Below are 20271 nucleotides of genomic sequence, written 5' to 3' on the forward strand. Positions count from 1 at the left end.
TTTGAAGTATAACACAACAAACAAAGGGTTAACAAGTGAGGGAAGGCGGAGACGGGCAGAAGCAGAGGTTGGACACAGAGTCTCCTACTCGGGACTTGAAGACTTATTGAACGACCCATCACTCTCCCCTTTCACTCACTTTACAGTCACTTCACGGTGAGCTGCAACGTTGTGTCTCAATATACACGTGTAACGTGTGCTACCTTTGCAATTCTTACACAGAGTTTGCAGTAGTATAAAATGATCAGACAGTTTCTGCGCCCGTTCCTTTCGGTTCGTCCGCTTCGCTGTATGGTGGATGAGAAGTTCGAGGTGCGCGTGCAGGGTTTAGTGCCCGGTGCTCGGGTCACGCTGCACGCGCTGCTCCAGTCGGAGGACGGAGATTTCTGGGAAGGTTTCGGTCACTATGTCAGCGATAAGGCAGGAAACGTCTCAGGTACATTTAAAGCATTTTTTATGATGTTGGTGTATAAGTTGTTACATATTGTACTGTATTCCAGCACTAACACACAGTTTGCTGTGTTTCAGTCTCTGAAGATGCCAGTCTGGGTGGCTCATATGATGGAGTTGAAGCCATGGGTCTGCTGTGGAGCATGAAACCTATTCCTGGAAGCAGGACAGGCCTCAGGTAAAAATGCATTTATTCCTTCATTCTCCCGTAAGACTTCCTGTGTAAGGTCATGGGGCCCTAGTCTATCTCAGGCAACTCAGGTTACAGGGCACGGAACACCATGAAAGTGGTGCCAACCCGTCAGGCATCGTATACTACATCATACACTACCGGCTGTGATGGAAACTTGGAGTACCGGGAGGAAACACACACACAAAACTATGGAGTGACATCCCAGACATTTTTCAAAAGGAATTGCAAATTGCATTTGTAATTTCATTTCCCATATGTTAACGCATAAAGTGTGACATAATTCAAATGCAACTGCAAATGTTGCTTTACCGTTTGCTTTTTCGCTTTTGCGAACGAACACTGACTGCCAAATTTCAAATGAAAAAGCAAAGTCCATTTGCAGTTGCATTTCCCACGGTTGGGTCTTGGTCATGTACTTTTTAGACAGTCCCTTAGTGACTCCATCGCTATAAAGTCATGCGCTATCAAACTTGGAAATGGTATAACATCAAATCAAATTACAACAGTAGTAATAAATTATAAATAATAGTAACAAATTTGTCATGAATCTTTTCTTATGCAGCATGGCTAAAAAAAATTAATAAATAAAATTACACCAATCTTGCCATGATGCTCCCCTGCCACTACCCAACACTGGCTGAAAAGAAGAATCAAGACTTACTAAAACTTACTATTATTTCTTCAGCTAAAAATTATCTAGGATGAAGAGAACAGAAATGAACTTCCCTCTGTGCAATATCCAAGTAAAGTGTAACTAGAGCAGCCAAGAAGTGTACCCCCGTCCTGGGACACAATGTATAACATCCAGAAAGGGGGGCATTTTATGGTAAACAGCTGTGCCACAAAATGTCCCCCCGGTCACAAACACCAAACCTCCAGCACTTACTGGTATATGTGCTGAAATAAGATTTTAGATCACACTGTAACTTTAGATGGCCTTGATGTTCCATCAAGTGCAACAGTAAGAGACCTCGGTGTGATTATAGATTCCAGCATTTCATATGAAGCTCATGTAGATAATATTACCAGGATAGCACTGATGCACTGAGTGAACTGCAAGTGTCTTACGATAAGCCATGCCTACTTCGATCAAAGGAGGCAGACTGCTTGTCAGTACCGCATATTATATAAAAACTATATCTGGGGTATAGCTTTTTCTTTCAAAGCCCCAAAGTTATGGAATAGCCAAGTTATGGAAAAGTCTAGGCCAAAAACCTATTTATTTAATCAAGCATTTTCATAAATAGATTTGCCTTGGGTAAAGCAGCAGATCTGGGGGACTCATGGACGTAGAGTATTAGGTGAACTGGTATGTTTAGATGCTGTCTTCCCCACTTTTATTGATCACTCTAAATGAGAGATTGTTTCATTTACATCTCAGGAAGCCCTCATGTCTGTGTTTCCTTCTGGCTCTCCTTTTTCGTTATGCTGTTATAGTTAGTCCGCCGGACTCTTTGCTTGCATTTTACACTAAATATACATTCACATTATACATTATGTGACTGCGACCATACCTAACTGTTATCTCTCCTCTTCCGCTCTCCCCTCTCCTGGTCTCTCTAGACCAGTGTTGATTTGATAGTGTCGATTTTAGGGGGCATTTATACGTGTGATGTGAATAGGAAGTAAATTAACACAGAGCTGCAATTAACACAGAGCTGCAAAAAGTATCCACACTCTGGGTGTAGAATTTATTAGAACTATATTTTTATTTTTGCTGGCTTTTTAATACACTTTGCGCATCTGTTAACAAGCTTTCGTATTCCCTCATTAAAAAATGTTTTAGGCTGAGCTGCGAGCCTAGAATGCACCGCTGTCTTCACTTTTTTATTAGAAGTGAATCGGGTAAAGTCAGATGGAGCAAGATCAGGACGCTTTAACACCTCAAAATGAAGTTTTTGCTAAGTGTTGACAGAGTGGGCAGAACTTTGTGAAAGTGCATTGTCATGCAAGATCACAACCCCATTGATAGCAGTCCTCTGTGTTTAATAAGCATCTCACGTACATCTAATGTTCCAATACTAGCCCTTGAAAATCCCAGAAAACTGTAATAATTGATTTTCCAGCTAATGGTTGACTTTTTAAACTTTTTCTTGGTCAATGATTGAGGATAATTGCATTCCATAGTCTGCCGTTTATTTTTAGCCTCGTAGTGATGTATCCATGTCTCGTCACCCTTAATGAGAAACCTTTAAGAAACTTTCACCTTCCTTAGTGTATCCGTCCACATTTTGTTTGCAGATATCCAAACGCTTCTGTTTCTGTTTACGTGAGTTGATTTGGTACACCCTCAGATCACAAAAAAATTATCAGTCCTCTTCTTCAAATCACAAGTGAGGAATCTGTTTTTTTTTTCCAATTTTCTCCCTAATTTAGTCGTGGCCAATTCCTCCCCGTCACTAGGAGGCTCCCACATTAAGGCTACTACTACCACTCAGTCAGAGTGCGAAGACTATCCCGTGTTTCCTCCGAACCGCGTGACGTCAGCCGACCGCATCTTTTCCAACTGCTTGCTCACGCACCGTTAGGGGCAGAGTAACATACTCGGAGGAAAGCACTAGCCGCTCCTTCCGCATGCGTGAGCTCACAGACGCCCCCTGATTGGCTGTAGAGCCGTGATTAATGTGGGAGCGCAAGTACTTCTCATCCCTCCCCTCTAAGAGAGCTCGGCCAATCAGCTCCCTCTGTGCCACCGGCTGTGAGAGGAAAACAGCATCACCTGGGGTTCGAACCAGCGATCTCCGGATGATAGGGCGAGCACTTTACCATTGCGTCACTCGGAGGCGAGAAATCTGTTTTTGCTCGCATCACCATTACAAATGAACTGGCGTAATGTGTTTACACCTGCACAGCAGTGACTGGGAAGATAATAGCCTTGAACGTAAAGTGCTGATAGGTCCAACAGAAGTAACCGGAGTGCAGATAATTTTTGACTCATCCATAAGTCAAATGCTGCATTATAGGGTTGGATTTGCTCCAACAACTGTAGAATGAAAGCTCAATGCTTTCTATGTTAACATAAACAGGTTTACATAATTCTGGACTGTATGATGTCTTCATACAACTTTTAAATCACTATAGTCCATCTGTAAATAATTTTCAGTACTAACACCTATGATTCCTTCCAAAAAAAACGGGTTTGGGTTTGACTTTTTTTGTCACCTTTCCATGTGTGTTGGGCCAGGCAAAATTAAATACCAGGATATCCCCAAATAAACTCTGGACACTTGTCTCATGTAACAGGTGTACCTGTTGACCGTAACCCTGTAACAGGCAGTTGAGAGTTGACAGAAAGAAAACAGGTATTATCTGGTCTAAAAGCCAGCTCCCTCAGTAAGGTTAAAGAGCAAACAAAAATACAAATAATGAAGTTATCATAGTTGATCAACTATCTCTGACATTACACTACCACCCCATTGCTGCATTGCCTCATATGCAAAGAAATTTAGTTCTTTTAGTTATGCAAATTTTTTAATCAAAATCGTGCTGCGGCACAGCCTAATACTACCTTCTGGCCCTTTGGGACTGCCAAATACAAGATGTACTGCAATAACTAGATCTACTGCAATTACAACTATAGATTAAATTTAATGTAACGCCAACAGGAAAATATAATTTCCTTAACAAACAACCAATACTGATTCATATTTACCTATTTTTCAATCATTAATCAACAACAAGCCTCAAAACTAACCACAATTCAACTGTGATTAGTTGAGGTACTTTGCTGTAGTATATTGGTTTCCCTTTCTGCTTAATCAATAATCAGCTGTACAAATCACTATTCAATATGTATGTATGTATTTACACTTTTGAAAGATTGAGGAAGCAAGATGTCCAGACACAGACTGATGTGTCCATATCTGTGTACAAAGACCACTTAACACATGGCTTCCAGGAAAAACCTTCAATAGCATCAGTTGTGGCAGAGCGGTGGTACACGGCCCCTGGAGTTCAGAGAGTTGATGTTACATGGAAAGGATTAAAGGGAACTCTTTTTATTCCACCAGGTATTCTTATGCACTAAAATGTTAGATGGATCAGATGACTGCCCCATATTTATACCTGTTGCATATCAACAGTATTTTATATATTTGATCATGAATTTATTTTACAAAAGTTGTATTGCAGAGCATTTATTTCTCCGTAGGTCCGGGTCCTTTTCCTGGTGTGCTGGACCTTTGGGGTGCAGGAGGGGGTCTTGTGGAGTATCGTTCTGCTCTACTAGCATCCAGAGGCTACGTCTCATTATCTTTGGATTATTATGCACAAATGTATGCTGATGAAAAGAATGGTGGAATTGGTTATTTTGAGGTACTCATCTTTTATGTTACAACACTTGTGCCTTCATACAGATTAAGAAAATATTTAAAAGAAAACAGATTTTAAGGAAAGTTACACAATGCCATGCCTTATAATCTCATAGACAGCAGTCACTCTACTGAGGCAGCAGCCACAGGTGTGCCCTGAAAGAATTGCAGTTTTGGGTTTGTCATATGGTGCTTTTTTGTCCATATACATGACGGCATATTCTACAGTGCTGAAGGTATACCACACCAACATAATTTATGTTTGTCTTTATTAGATTGAAAAAAACAACAACATTTGCTTCATTAAGAATGTTGATTTGTTCATTTGAATGTGTTTCCTAACCATGGTGTAAAGGTTGTATACATTATTGTAGATTTGTTTTTGTCTTTAAATTAATCTGACATGATAATGATTCAATTGCAGGAGTTTTGTGACTTACTCACTGTCACTTACTCTTTTTTAGCCTAGATGTATAGTGTGTTTAAGTGGAACCCATGTTTTTCCTGTCAGTGGATCAACAATTGATTTCTCAGTAGCGTTCAAAAGGTGAGTTATATATTCGGGATTATTTTTCAAGCTTAGGAAAAAAGATGGTGTTTTTATTATGCACTTACCATACTGTATAGTTGCAGTGTACCAAATTATCATACAATCATTATTTAAAATAGAAGCAATTTATTATTTATTGAACTTGAGTAACTGACTGTTTAAATCCATATTATGGAAAGGTTTGGTAACATGAAATGTGTGGAGTTGTGAAAAACAGAGATTAAATATCATTATCCTAAATTAGCCTCGTGTGTAAGGCTATGTGCTTTTTAATGCTGAAAACTACTTCTACAGCTGGGAAGGCCACTTTTTTTTTCTTCTCACAATTTTTATTTTCTTTGTTTGCAATCTCAAGAATGAAAGAGAAAGTCCAATATGATAAGGAACACAGACTTATTTGGCGAGATTTCCTGCTACCATTTACAGATGACCCTTTGAAAAAAGTTGAAGTAAGGGCTTGCAAAAGAATATATTTGTGTATATACAGTATGTACATTTATTCATTCTTGAGTATTTTAACATGCTGATTGTATGAGTAAATATGCTTGTTTTGACCAGATAAATCGCATCAAATGTCCCATTTTGTTAATTGTTGGAGAAGATGATCAGTGTTGCCCATCAGTAGAGGCAGCAGATGATGTGAGTAGAGGCACCGATTTAGTTTCCTGATCAATATTCAGTTGATCAAGATGTTTACTTTATAATCTGTTCTTGTAACCTCTTTAAGTTGTTTAGTAAATCTAAATAGAACCCAAATCTGGCCTACACCACCCACATATTTTTAACATTTTGCATTTCTTTATCTTTTAGGCTTTGACCAAAAGCTAACAACAGTTTACTTTTGTCGTTTAAATAAAAGAAATAATAGCAATGTTGTGTGGTCCAGATCATACCTGTAACATGGGATAGGATAGATGTAGTGTAATATCCCTTTCTCTATTCCTCCTTTTTAGATGAGGCAGATAATGGAGCAAGCAGGTAATAGTCACCTGTTGAATGTTCTGTCCTACCCTGGAGCTGGCCACCTCATTGAGCCTCCTTACACTCCACATTTGCAAGGCAGCAACTTTCAGATTGGACAGACAAGAAAAAAAGGTTAAACACTGATTTAATATTTAATTAAAAGTCTTTTTTATTGAACTTTTGTAGAGTGTAAATTTTAACTAAATTTAATTATTTTCTCAGAGACTCTAGTAGGTTTACTAATACCAACCGAATCATTGCACATGAATGTGAGATAATAATTAAAACATTTTTAATCAAAAGTCAAGCATTTTTGATGGCTGTCATAATTTTTCGTTGCAGTGATAGTGCTGTGGGGCGGAGAGACGAAAGCTCATAGTCATGCTCAGGAAGATTCCTGGAACAAAACTCTGGCCTTTTTGGAGAAGCACCTCTATAGCAATACCAGTGATTAAAGATTAAAGCAATGTAGCTCATAGTGAAAGGGGAAAACAAGAGTCAGATTTATTATCATTTTACATTATGATTTGCCTTAAATAAGCTAATAAAGAAGAATATTCAGATCATAAATCTGTGGTAATTTAAAAAAAGGTAATGTAATTAGCCTAAAGTAAAACTACTAAGAAAAGAAACAACAGATGGCCTATAAATTTTCCCAGTGATATGAATAATTTTTTTTATCACACAAACGTATCGTTGGTTTTCCAGTCGTAGATCCATGGTTACATACTTAACACAGTTTATCATTTTAAATAAGTTTATAAAATAAAACATTTTATTTTTAAAATGCACTGCCTCTATATGTTATATAATAATAATAATAAACTTGCATATTCATGTGTACACATTTGTCTTTATAATTAATAAATCTAGTAAATAAGTAAATCTAATGTATAGTAATTTAAATGTGATTTTTTTTCTCCTCTCTCTGGCCTTTTAGCACATATTTTTACAGCCTTCTATGGTTACAAAATATCTTATTAAAATTGAAACCTAAGCAATCCTGCACATTTCAGATGTATGCTTTAAACCAATTTGATAAGTATTCAACTATTATCGTTTTAAACTAAACACTTTAGTGACACTTTAGCTTAATTTCCTAATCAAAATTTCTGACAGAGCTAATTGTGGATTATTTTCATAGGAATGATTTGGTTTCAAAAATTAGACCTTTGCCTCAATGACTCCTATAAAACGTGCATTATTTTAATGAGTTATACTGTTACATTTAAAAAAATAGCTTAAACCAATTCAGTTTTGTGCTGTCTGGATATAGTTTCTTGTACTGCATGCAAATATATGTAATTACAAAGTAATATAAGTGATATTAGATGCAAAGTACTATTTCTATAACTCTTTTCTTGTAATAAGCATGGTTTTGCAGCATAATGAATTATGGGCAGTGTAATTAGCCTGGGATTGTCCTTAGCTTTTAAAGGATGCACACATCAACACAAACTTAATAATCATATTCTGTTAAGTAAAGGCGAGTTATTTATTCAATCTGTATAATTAAGGAAGTGTTTTCATATTTATTTTGTCAGATGTCTCAAAATATGTTGCCAACTGACTAAAACAATGTGATTATAACAACAAAAAAAAATGTTATCATAAAAAAGAGGTGTCAGTGTACCCCTTGCATGTTATTCTATTAAATAACATACTTGATTAATTGTTGCAAGTTGATGTACATATGACATTGTCACTGTTAAAATTTTATTATGTAAATTACAGAGAAATGTAATAAAACTCAGTAATTTTGCATTAATGGCATTAATTAATGGAATATTTTAAAATATATTCCGACTGACCAACCCTTATGAAAAAATTCAAACAAATAAGTTTTTTTTTAAGCAAAATAAATGCTGTTGTATAGAAGGTGGCTGTGGATGTGCCAGTGTCTCAGCTGGGGGCTCCATATGCAGTGGCATCTTCTATTAATACTACAAAGACCTTCAGAGCCAGGATAAGGTGATTTAAAAAAGTGACCAATCTGGGCTCAATCTGCAGTCGACCTTCACGAAGGTTCATGCTTAACACATCTTGATTTCATCTAATTCTTATATTTGAAATGGAAAATCATGTATTTTGTTGAATATCAGCTGACATTATCAGGGTAACATGCAAATGTTGTGTTTGCTTGAGCAGATTGCAGTTTCTCTCAGTCTCTTGTCAATTGTGTACCACTGTGTAGGGCATGCTCTGTGGGAATGGCACTCACTGAAAAGCACATCCAACCAAGCAGCCATCTGTTATTGTGGATAACAGCGTGTCAGGAGAAAAACACAGGTCTGCCTGAGAAAAATATCCTGATTTCAACAGTCCTTCTGAGAATTAGGATAATTATAACATAATTAAGTTGTATTTAAATAATTAAATAATAAATAATTATTTCATAATATAATTAAACATTTATATAGATATAAATTATTATTTAATTAGATATTTATAATTAAATACTTAATTAATTATGAATAATGAAGCAGAAAAATGGAGTTTTTCTTTTTAAGATTTAATGAATTAGAATATAAGTTTAACATTTAATTATAATAAAGATTTTTGTTTTTGTTTGTATAAATCCCAGACTAATATTTAATTTATTTATGGATGTATTTGGCCCATTTGTTGCTAGTAAACAACAGCGACCTCATCCGTTTATAACTGTGTAACTGTAACATAGGAACTACAAAAGATATGACGCGTTTAAAATGATTTTGACTACAAATCCCATAAGCGTCGTAACGTTTACTGCTTACGTAATTCCGTAACAAAAAAAAAAAAAGAAAACAAGGATGATTTTGCTAGAGTGGACAAGTTCATTACTGTGACGCGGAATCTTTTATTGGAATTTTAAAGAATACGTACTGTTAAGCATTATTGCTTTATATACACATACACACACATATATATTTATTATACACTTTAATAAGAAGAAACCAGCAGTAAGAGTACCTTGCTCTAATTCCTGTCCGTGCTGTTGTGAGACACGGCTCATTGATTTGCCCTTGACACAGGAAATATGGCCGTGACCGAGTGGCGTTTATCTCTCAAGTTAATAGACCAGCCTTCCGTTCCGAAGTCGGTGCTGCAGTTTCCGGGAACAGAACCCGGGGATGTCCCGCCTGGTCAGTACCGCGTCGCCACTCTGAAGCAGCTCGTGTCAGTGCAGCTACCGGACGCGATTCCTGATCCTGAGCTCATAGGTGGGTGAATCACGACTGCACTATTCAGTAGGGGTTGTTTTTTTTGTTGTTGTTGTTGTTGTTGTTTTAATAAATGCATATGTCGTGCATTTGTTTGCTGAGTGACATGCAACTCGAAATCTTTATCTTTACATTGCAGAACTGGTGTACTGTGGCAGGAAGCTGAGGGATGAACTCACTTTAGACTCTTATGGGATCCAGTCAGGGTCAACAGTGCACATACTGAGAAAGTCATGGCCAGAACCTGAGATCCAATCAGGTGGGCCTGTGTGCTGACACTGACCTATTGTAACTTCCATCATCCGTCATCACTTATTGCTTTATCCTGGGATCATAAAGCCCAAATACTGTAAACGTGGGCACACACACTTAAGGACATTTACTGTAGCCAATATTAATTTTTTAGGATTTGTAATGAAATTCCCAAAATGATTGTTTTATGTAGAGTACTGTACAAAAGTCTAGAGCCACCCTCGTTTCTTTATATTTTGATCCCTTCTTGTACTTTTTAATGTGATCTTAAGGAATAGTTCTCCAGGACTTTTTTGTCTCTCGTTTTCAGTCCAGTCCCTTTACCGGACAAGTTTCTGGTGATTGTTTTTAAGCATAAAAAGACATCTAAATTAAAACATGAAACAGTTGCAGAATCAGGCTGGTGATTAGTATACAGGTGATGCTGTAGGTGAGTGGTTGGAACTGGAAAGAGGGGAAATGAGGTTGCTGCTGAGGTTGTTACATAAACAACCAATTTTTATCATTAGGCCTGTCACAATGAAACATTTATTCCTATTTCTTCAATTAATCTTTTACTTTCTTTCACTTAATTTAATATGAAGAGTGACTCAAGACTTTTATGCAGGACTTTTGATCACATTGGTTGTTCTTTTAGATGATCTAGATCATGGTTTTGTTGATTTCTTACCCAACAGAAACATGCTTAGGTAGATTAGCTATACCAAAGTCTAGATGTAAATGCTCATCTTCATGGTTGCTCAGTTGGATGAGCCTCTGGGTGCTGATTGGGAGCTCTGCAGTTTGAGCCCTACCTCCGCTGGTTCCCCACTGTGGAGTTCTTGGTCAACACTCTTAACCCTGTGCTCTAGTACAACCCATCCACTGCATGCAATTCCTGTCTGAGGTCTGGTTAGGAAAAAGGAGGTTTGCATCCACTATAAAATCGGTCCCAGATCTTGGAGATCAAACAATGTGAATGATTTGATGACATCATGATACAAATGACATGATGTGATGACATTTCCGATCTAAGCCTTGTATCCACCACAGCAATAAGCAATGGACAGGATAAAGTGGGTACTGAGGATATTTCTACATGTTAGATATGTAACTTCAGTTGTTCTGTAACGGGTCAGTTGTTTTGTATGTTCTAGTCCCTGTATGTTGGAGCAACCGAGATATCCCAATTGTAATGGTTGCCATTGATTCGGTTTGACAGCAGGTTGTGTTTTTGTATGTGTTCGTACTGTATATTCTATTCATGTGTTCAGAATTGGTTATGTTGATTGAGAGCTTAATAAATTTATTTTTATTGTTTTAAGTCCAGTCTGCATAGGTCTTTGGTCAGTACCATTTTAAATGTACCTCCTTCTTTTATTCTTTAGAGCCAGTGGACAGGGTGGCAGCTGCAAGAGAATTTCGTGTCCTGCAGGCAGCACTTCACACCAGCACAGCCTACAGAGACTCTGTAAGATCACTTGTTATACTGGTCAATTATTCTATTCTAAAGAATTGATGTGTTTGAATAAAATTTGTGGATTCTTGTCTTTTCTTTAGGTTTTTAAGATGCTGAACAATAAGGAGTCTTTAGAGCAAATCATTGTGGCGACACCTGGCTTGAGTAGTGATGCCATGGCCTTAGGTATGCTATTTCATGTTTTTTTAGCTTTCAGGACTTAAATCATTAACTTTCATTGTATTTCAAGCTGTCCCAAGTACAACTGCACAAGGATTTTGTCAAATTGGAATACTGTTAAACTCAATTGATAGTGTGATATAATTTATACAATATGCAGTTCTATACAAAGGTACAGTCAATGATTATTGTGTTGGCATGCTCACTGTTTTAGGTGTACTTCAAGACAAGGACCTTTTTGTGCAATTCACAGATCCAAACATGCTTGACTTGTGAGTACAACAAGGGGCTCCCTTAAAAATGCCTCTTGATTTATTGTCTTGCTTTAAGCACTTGCGGAGGCATAGTATAGTGCTCTGTGTAGCAGAATTACACAGCTCCTAAGGTTATCTTTGTTGTGCATCACCTAGGTTGATTAGCTCTCACCCAGCATTGGTTAATGCCATTATTCTGGTGCTGCATTCTGTAGCTGGGAGTGTTCCCACCCAGCAGAGTGCCAGCTCCTCTAGAAATGCCTCCTCCAGCTCCTACAGTGAAATGCCAGGTAAAAAAAGTTTAAAAATATATTTAAAAAAAATTCTTTAATGTTCTACAGCGAAGGCTGTACAATATTCTGAAAAAGTGTTGTTTGCCGAATGATATACTGTCCAAGATGTATTTCATAATAAGGCATGAAAATCTGATTTATTTAGAAAACATCCTGGGAATTACTTTTTTATGTAGGATGGTCATAGTTACAATAATCACTGTAAGCCCGAACCATGATACTTTAAAGCACCTGCTACAAAAGTACTTATTCTATCTGCAGGTGGCTTTCCCTTCGAAGGCATGTCGGATGATGAGGAAGAATTCCATTCTGTACGCCATAACATAAGTTCATCATTTTAAGACATTAATAAGCAGTTGCGTTGTCTTATTTTCACTCAATTAACTGTTCTGATTTACAACAGGGGAATCGCAGTGGGACATCCATGAGTTCTGCAGGTTCCTCAGGCCTGAGGCCTGCTACATTAGGTTACAGTGGAGCAGTAGGACCCAGACCCATCACACAGAGTGAACTCGCTACAGCTCTAGCCCTAGCCAGCACCCCAGAAAGCAGTGCTGTTACACCTACCATAGGAAACCAGGTAAGTTATTTTGTCCATCTGAAACAATTTCGAACGGATGGTGCTGCTCTTTGGAGTAACTCAGTGAAAGGTACAGGTGTTTACATAATAATATCTAATGTACATATTTACCCAAACACATAGCAGCTTATACTGCATAATGAGAATCATGAGAACTGTACACTGTTACTCTTGTTGTAGACGGGGGTAATTTATGCTATAAAATGGAATTATACTTTAAATAAACCTTAGTAATTACGCTGCAGGTGGAAGAGCCAGGATTTTGTGTGGTTGTATTATCCTTTTGAATTTGCACAAAATTTCTGATTTGTATTTCAACTTGCTTACCAGGGAGCTTCTTCAGGAGTTTCCCCTATCCCTGCAGGAACACCAATAACGAACGACCTTTTCAATCAGGCCCTGCAACAAGCCTTACAGGTGTCTAGCATGTCTTCTCTTCAAGTGAGTACTCACAAATGTTATAATTTTCATAAGCATATTCATAAGATGTCTTACCTGTTATCTAGTCAAATAACAACTGTTCAAGTAGGAATAAAATCTAAAATAATATCTTAGTTCAATCCTATGATCAAGGAGGTAAATGGGTCTAGAAGAAGCTTTAAAGCATCATTTACCTTTATAGCTTAAGTATGTGACCCCAGTTGAAAAAGAAAACATTTAACTAAAAATAAAATAAGAAATACCCTCTTAGTTAATGAAAGTAATAAACGGGTTCATTGTACAAAAGAGAAATACACAATATGCAGAAAGTAACAACAAAGAGCACTTAGAGAATGAGTGGAGAAGAGTTGTTGGTATATTTAATTCACAGATTTGCTCTCTCTGACCACTTCCTGATCAGCTGAAACATTATCGACATGTTTTTAAAATCTATTACAAAAGAGCAGAATTGCGATGGGTTTTTGAACGTGGATGTGTGTTTGTTTAGAATCAGTGGCAATCTCAGCTCCAGCAACTTCGTGACATGGGAATCCAGGATGAGGAGCTGATTCTGCGAGCCCTCCAGGCCACTGGAGGAGACATCCAAGCTGCTCTAGAGCTTATTTTTGCTGGGGGAGCGCCATAAGATGCTGCATATTAGAAATGCACATGTGATATTTGTTGTTATAGCTGCATTAAAAAAAAAATCTGTTCACACCTTTTCCCCTGGCATGCTAAAATACAAATTTTAATTATTTCATTGTCACAGATTGTGCGCAGATACAGTCCCCTCCAGAATTAGTAGCACCCAGACTCCCAATTGGTATGACAAAAATGTGCTCTCACTGGAGATTGTAACGGTTGTTTCCCATGATTTCACAGTCACTCATGGCTGGGAGTCCAAAAGTGGGGCGCTCAGTGTGAGGGTTGCGGCAGACTGCTGCCCACAGAAACACTAGCCAGTAATGGGTGTCTGTAAGCTTTAATATGCAGAAGAGGGCAGATAGCACTTTCCTCCAAGTGTGTTATGTTGTCCTGTGATGCAGCATGCACATCAGGTTGAAAAGACTGGCTTTATGTGTCCATGTGGAAGAATATGCTAGCAATCACCCTTCCTAATTAGAAGCACAAAAACGTTTATTTTTTTTACTATTGATTTTAAAATTATTGGTAAAATTATTGGCCTATTCTTATAGAGCTATAAAGATTATGGTCTATACTTCTATGCAGATCATTTTAAGTTCCTTTTTATACATAGTTTCATAGTGAACTTTTGTTTTCCATTATACTAAACTCTGGAGACTGAGCTGATTGCAAATTTTTTTTTTACCAATTCTGGGTTGGTTTTTAAGTATGTTTGTTGAAAGCATCATCAATGACCCCTTGTAGATGCAAACAACTTTTAGAATGTATATCCTGGTACTTGCTGTCAGCCTTCACAAGAGTTTGGGACCACCATGTTGTGAGATGATCTAAAAAAGAGCTTCTTTCTTATAGGGATTTGTTTGTTTGTTTGTTTATTTATTTATTTATTTATTTACGGTGTGTGTGCGTACATGATGTAATATGGGTAATATTAAAAGACAATCACCTCAACTATAAAAATAAATTGTAATATAGGGATGCAACAGGGGACATGCTCCTGTAGGTCTTTACTTTGTATGTATAACATACAAACATGATTGTATAACAGCAGAGCAGTCTATATCAGCACTGCTATAATATCATGCAAATACTGGACAAGAGTATGAAGTGATGTTCACATCAGACATCCTGACATTTAATGAGAAGCTTCACGGAAAATCTTGACCTATATCTGCATTATTTTATGTATTGGGCTGCTGTTACATGATGGCTGTTTTAGATAATGGCACAAATGAGCAGGTCTAGACATATTCCTGATAAAGTGAGAACTGTGTATAATGTAATTTACAATAACAAAAGCTTGTTGATAACGAAAATGTTTATTTATTTCAATTATTACTTAGGGTTGTCAATAATTTAAAAAATATATATTATCTAGATATAATTATAATAAGGGTTCCAATTATTCTGGAGTGCACTGTATTATTTCCTGCTTAATATGTTATTGCTGATATTGGCACTGACCTTGCATATGGCACAAGTTAATAAGTTATTAAACAGGAAATAAATAAAATTCCTCAAACTTGTTTGTCCAGTCCAGTGTTTGTAGGTTCATTTTTATTTTGTTCTCAAATATCTCACTTATAGGAAGATGCAGATTACTTGTTTTTTGTGTAATACAATCCTTTCTGAGATATAAAGATAATCCTTTCCTGGGCATAAAGTTTATTAGAATATGCAGTCTGGTCTGTTTTTGTTTTGTAATACTTTATGGGTTTTTAAGTCTTTTTGATTATTAATCTTTTCTAAACAAATTATAATAAATACTTAAAATGTGTTTATGATATGAATACATGCAAATTTGTTTAAGCAACAAATATTCTTATATATGTTAAATTGATACTTGGTACAATTAAGCAATATTACATGAGAAGGACTGCTGTTTTTATGAATATCAGCACCTCCATGATGCAGTCATAGACATGAGTGAGATATTGCTTTTATACAACAGTTCCACACACACAATTTATTATCCACAGATAATATTAAAAAAAAAATTAACTAGTTATTTTGCTCCACCAACACATATCCTTCCGCAACTGGTGGAGCTGGTGACTAGCAGTTAGTGTAATTTAATAGAGGTGAAAGTAATTGTAAATTCTTACTATTGCTATGTAACCAAAGGGTGAGGAGAATAAACCATGGATGTGGCGGACAGTCCTTTAAATTTGGTAAGTTTCTTATTATATTTCCATTTTATTTTTTTATTTCCAGCTATTAACTTTCAGGTTCCGAGTTTTCATTAATCTCAAATATTTTTAAAATAAAAGATGTGCTAGGATATACAGTCCGTTGTGTTACACACTTAGAAAGGCCCTTGATTAGGGTTTGGAGATCGATTTAGCTTCAGCCTTATATTAGAAACCAGTAGAACTACTTGACGGTTATTAAGCCGACAAAGGTTTTGTTTAGAAATCTAATAAATTACACATCTGACATCTGAAAGATTGCACACCTTTACACTCTTCAGTTTTATGCAAACTGTGGGATCTACAGTATACAAATGTGTGTGCAGACCTTTTCATGTCTTAAAGGAGCAATGACAGTTTAAATAAAGACAGGACATTAAATATCCATGACCAACAGTACCATGCTTCACTTGATAATGATTGAAATTCCTTTTGATGAGGCAACATGTGCCATCCCATATGCTGGCACCTAAAAAAGTAACAATAGTGTACAAGTAAGTACAAGTGTTACTGTTACTGTAAGGCTTAGCAAACTGGTAAAATAGTACTTCTGTTCAAATACTGTACATACTTTTTGGACTAATGTACATCACCACACTGATCTATGAGTGGTGTTCAAGTCAAAGCGGGACTTGTGATAAATTCTCTGAAACAAAGACGTGATTTTACAGAGCCCATTGCAGCCCATAAACATTCCAGTGGAATGCTTTCACGAAAAACGGACTGCTTTGATCACCAAAGGCATTTTGCTCTTGCAGAACAATGCACAACCTCATATATAGAGAATTTTATTTTTTGCATTTAGGAATGGCACTTTTAATTTCATTGTACTTGTTGCAATGACAATAAAGACTATTCTATATTCTATTCTATTCTAAAAATATAAAGAGAAATTAAGGGAGCTTTTACTCTAATAAGAGTGTTCTGTTATTCTGCACAATCAAAGGTCCTGCTTTGACTTGAATGTGCCTTGTGCATGTCTTTGTCCCTTGTATAAAAATTATACCCAACTTTATTTACGCATTAATATAAACTATTTAGTTAATGAAAAATCCAGTATATTCTTGTGGAAAACTCGTATATTCTCGATTCATTATAGGTAAAGTGAAATATTTCATGCCTTGTTTTTTGAATCTTTAATTCAATAGTTACACATTTAATACTTCTGTAACATTAAAATGGTTGACATTTACCTCCTGTTTTATCTCCATTCAATTTCTCTTCCCTAGTGGTGTTGGTGTTGTGAAAAAGATATTGAAATAACTCGGTTTATACACACAAAAAAACTACAACTGAGTTTTAGTTTTGTTTACTTACAGTACAGGTCACAACATACATAACATATTTTACTTCAATATTTTAATTTTATGTTACTTTCTCCCAATTATAATTCTGAAAGAAATGTTGTACTACTAAATTGGTATATTTCACAGCTTTAGTTATTAGTCCTTAGCACATTTATGTTTTGTTTGTGGAGTACTTCACAGTCACTATGGGATACTACAGTTTCGCACAAAGCCACCGTGCTTGTGGTGATTGGTTAACTATGATCAATCTCATGGATGCTTACTTTCATATACAGTGGAACCTCGGATTACGAGCACAATCCGTTCCGGAATTAAAGGCGAGTATGTGTGTGTGTGTGTGTTGGTGTGAGTGAAGGAGCACGGTGTCAAATTACGCGCGCACGCACACACACATACACACACTCTCGCCTTTACAGATCCCCTCCCACCCCCTCCTCCTCCCGGCTTCCCACACACATAAAGTGAAATACGACAGGCTAATACAGAGAGGGAGATAAAAAATTGATTTTTAACCTCTAATGAGACTTTCTTTTGATCTACACGCGCGCACACACATGTTATAAGAAACAATACATGTGCGCTGTACACACGTGCTTACAAACACAAAATAAAATATATTTTATGCACACGTGGTCACAGTGTTATAGTAAACAGTACACGCGTGCACAGATGTTGATTATACCAAGAGCAAGAGACGAGCACTAAGACCCAGCAGGGGAGACGATTACCTACAATTCCGCAGCGCAAGAGAGAGAAAAACCATTGGCTTAGTTGTGATCACGTGATGCTCAGCATCAAAACAAGACGCACTCTGTGCGATGGCTCCACGGTGAGGGGGCGTGGTCACAGGAACACGCAGGCTTCACATTAACTATTTGGTGCTGTTGGCAGTTTTTTTTAGCCTCCAGTAAAACTGATTCTGCCTGTCACATTGAAGGTCGCCCCTCATTGGCCGGCGAAGTCGTGGTATGCAGAGATAGTCAGCCTGCTAGCAGCAGAACCATGGAAACTTTCTCTACACAGGGACCTTCTGTCTCAGGCAGACGGGGTGATAGTTCACCCGCATCCCGAACTGTGGAATTTGCATGCTTGTCTGTTAAAAGGTCCAATCTGATAGCTAAAGGGCTTCCTCCGAATGTGATTGAGACATTTCAAAGTGCTTGGGCCTTGTCCACTAGAAACAGACAGCACTAGTTCTCACATTCAGACTCTAGGGATCTTAAAGGTTTATATGCTTAAGTGTCAAGCTTTTAAGCAATGGTGTCAAGAGCGTAATGTTCTTCCATTTTAATGCTCCATGGGGAATGCTCTAAATGGACCGTACAATGAATATGCCTTTATGTGATCAATTGTTTGTCTGCTATGCCAGTCTCGTAAAGGGTAAGGCGTTGTCTAAGCAACAGCTTTCCCATTGGATTATGGAAGCTATTTCATTAGTTCATAGCAGCAAGAGTGTCCCAATGCCTCAGGAACATTTTATGAGAGCTATGGCAACATCTAAGGTGCTGTTTAAGGGCATGTTCGTGGGTGATATTTGCGCGGCAGCCAGTTGGTCTTCACTGCACACTTTTGTCCAGTTCTACCGTCTTGATATAACGGCCCCCTCGGTGGCCCATTGTGTCCTCTCTGCGGGGTCCATTATGTAGCTATCAAGGTTCTTGGTAGATGCTCGGCGGGACATGAATATATGTTCCATACTTTATGTGTTGTACCGAGTGAATCGACTTAAAGAAACGAATGGTTATGACTATAACCTCTGTTTCCTTTTAGTCGATACAACACATTGCTGCCCCGCCTCACAGCTTACTTCGGCGAAGAGCGGCTTTCGAGCTGAGAGTCATCCGTGGTGACAATGGCTTATAGGTATAGGCAGGGCTACACCTATGTCACCACAGGTTTGACTGCCTTTACACCTAATATAGGTAGACGCGAAAGGGCAAGATATCCCATATGTTATGTGTTGTATCTTGTTCATCTTCCTCAGGGAACAAAAGTTATAGTCATAACCATTTGATTTGTGGACCTATTATTTTGGTGAGTATTTATTAAGTTTTTTTTATTTTTTATAAAATGTTAATAGTTAGCCTACTGGTATTTTAGACAGGTATAGCTAAAGTGCTTTTTTAGACAGTTTTTAGACAGTTAATGTTATATATGTGAGGCCAGTGTGTTTCCGCTTATCTTATACTGAGGCACTCTGACATTACTGAGGTGAGCTAAACATTCATAACTGTAGCGCTGCTGATGAAAGTTCGAGAAAACCCCGAAGTGTTTAACAGTTAAGGCGTAGCGGTGCTTCAGTACTCAGTAAGTTAAGGGATATAAAAATGTCTGCGTTAGTTTGGCTCCAGAGTTGCTAATGCTCATCTATAAGAATAATATCGGTTCACTTATCTTTATAAAAACCGAATAAGTTTATTTAAAACATCACTTCAAACATGTACAGTAGTTACTCCTGAGCATGACAAAGTAAAACCCTTGAAAATATACTCTCACTCACCTTCCATACCGTTTTATCCTGTATGCAGGGTCGTGAGGAGCTTATCTCAGGATGCACACACACTCAAATTTTATTTGTCACATACACAGTATGATACAGTATACAGTGAAATGCTTTATTCTTTGCATATCCCAGCTTCTTGTTGGTAGGCAGGGGTCAGAGCACAGGGTCAGCCATTTTTTACAGCACCCCTGGAGCAGGCAGGGTTAAGGCTCAAGGGCCACAGTGGCAGCCTGGCGGAGCTGGGGCTCGAACCGCTGATCTTCCGATCCGTAACTCAGAGCCTTACGCACTGAGTCACCACTGTTTCAGATGTTTCAAATGTTTCAGATTGCTGTTTAGTTGACACAATGTGTACCAAGTTTAAAATCTTAAGTTGACTCAACTTGTACTGTAATTCAAATATTAAAGTCAGCTCAAGTAGTATTGGTTGTGGGCTCAATTAATTATATTTCTCTAGGGTTGACTTAGCCCAACTTTTCATTTACTCAAAAAAGCAAGATGTCTTTCATTGATGTAGTTTGTTAAAGTGATAACTTTACTC

The 20271-nt window shown here is 37.4% G+C and overlaps 2 protein-coding genes across 2 annotated transcripts; both read left to right on the plus strand.

Annotated features, from left to right (window-relative positions):
- The first annotated feature begins 234 nt into the window (after positions 1–234).
- Positions 235–7192, plus strand: LOC128510711 (peroxisomal succinyl-coenzyme A thioesterase-like). The gene is made up of 10 exons (XM_053483186.1): positions 235–436; positions 529–628; positions 4463–4653; positions 4794–4957; positions 5070–5189; positions 5418–5500; positions 5859–5952; positions 6062–6142; positions 6457–6598; positions 6809–7192. The coding sequence occupies exons 1-10, from the start codon at positions 241–243 to the stop codon at positions 6919–6921; spliced, it is 1284 nt and encodes a 427-aa protein (XP_053339161.1). The 5' UTR covers positions 235–240; the 3' UTR covers positions 6922–7192.
- A 1489-nt stretch (positions 7193–8681) lies between these two features.
- On the plus strand, positions 8682–15360 carry ubl7a (ubiquitin-like 7a (bone marrow stromal cell-derived)). The gene is made up of 11 exons (XM_053513988.1): positions 8682–8755; positions 9481–9669; positions 9809–9928; positions 11289–11371; positions 11461–11545; positions 11754–11811; positions 11950–12083; positions 12348–12397; positions 12490–12666; positions 12997–13107; positions 13595–15360. Exons 2-11 carry the CDS (start codon positions 9486–9488, stop codon positions 13730–13732), a joined length of 1140 nt encoding a protein of 379 aa, XP_053369963.1. The 5' UTR covers positions 8682–8755; positions 9481–9485; the 3' UTR covers positions 13733–15360.
- Positions 15361–20271: the final 4911 nt, after the last annotated feature.

The sequence above is a fragment of the Clarias gariepinus genome, chromosome 2 (genome assembly GCF_024256425.1).
Source record: "Clarias gariepinus isolate MV-2021 ecotype Netherlands chromosome 2, CGAR_prim_01v2, whole genome shotgun sequence".
Classification (NCBI taxonomy): Eukaryota; Metazoa; Chordata; class Actinopteri; order Siluriformes; family Clariidae; genus Clarias; species Clarias gariepinus.

What these genes read in the sequence shown, in the direction of transcription:
- ubl7a (XM_053513988.1), top strand. Translation starts at nt 9,486, where the DNA reads ATGGCCGTGACCGAGTGGCGTTTATCTCTCAAGTTAATAGACCAGCCT. An exon ending in TCCTGATCCTGAGCTCATAG is followed by an intron (nt 9,670 to 9,808) that starts GTGGGTGAATCA and finishes TTTACATTGCAG; the next exon opens with AACTGGTGTACTGTGGCAGG. An exon ending in CTCCTACAGTGAAATGCCAG is followed by an intron (nt 12,084 to 12,347) that starts GTAAAAAAAGTT and finishes TTCTATCTGCAG; the next exon opens with GTGGCTTTCCCTTCGAAGGC.
- LOC128510711 (XM_053483186.1), top strand. Translation starts at nt 241, where the DNA reads ATGATCAGACAGTTTCTGCGCCCGTTCCTTTCGGTTCGTCCGCTTCGC. An exon ending in TAAGGCAGGAAACGTCTCAG is followed by an intron (nt 437 to 528) that starts GTACATTTAAAG and finishes GCTGTGTTTCAG; the next exon opens with TCTCTGAAGATGCCAGTCTG. An exon ending in TGGACAGACAAGAAAAAAAG is followed by an intron (nt 6,599 to 6,808) that starts GTTAAACACTGA and finishes TTTTCGTTGCAG; the next exon opens with TGATAGTGCTGTGGGGCGGA.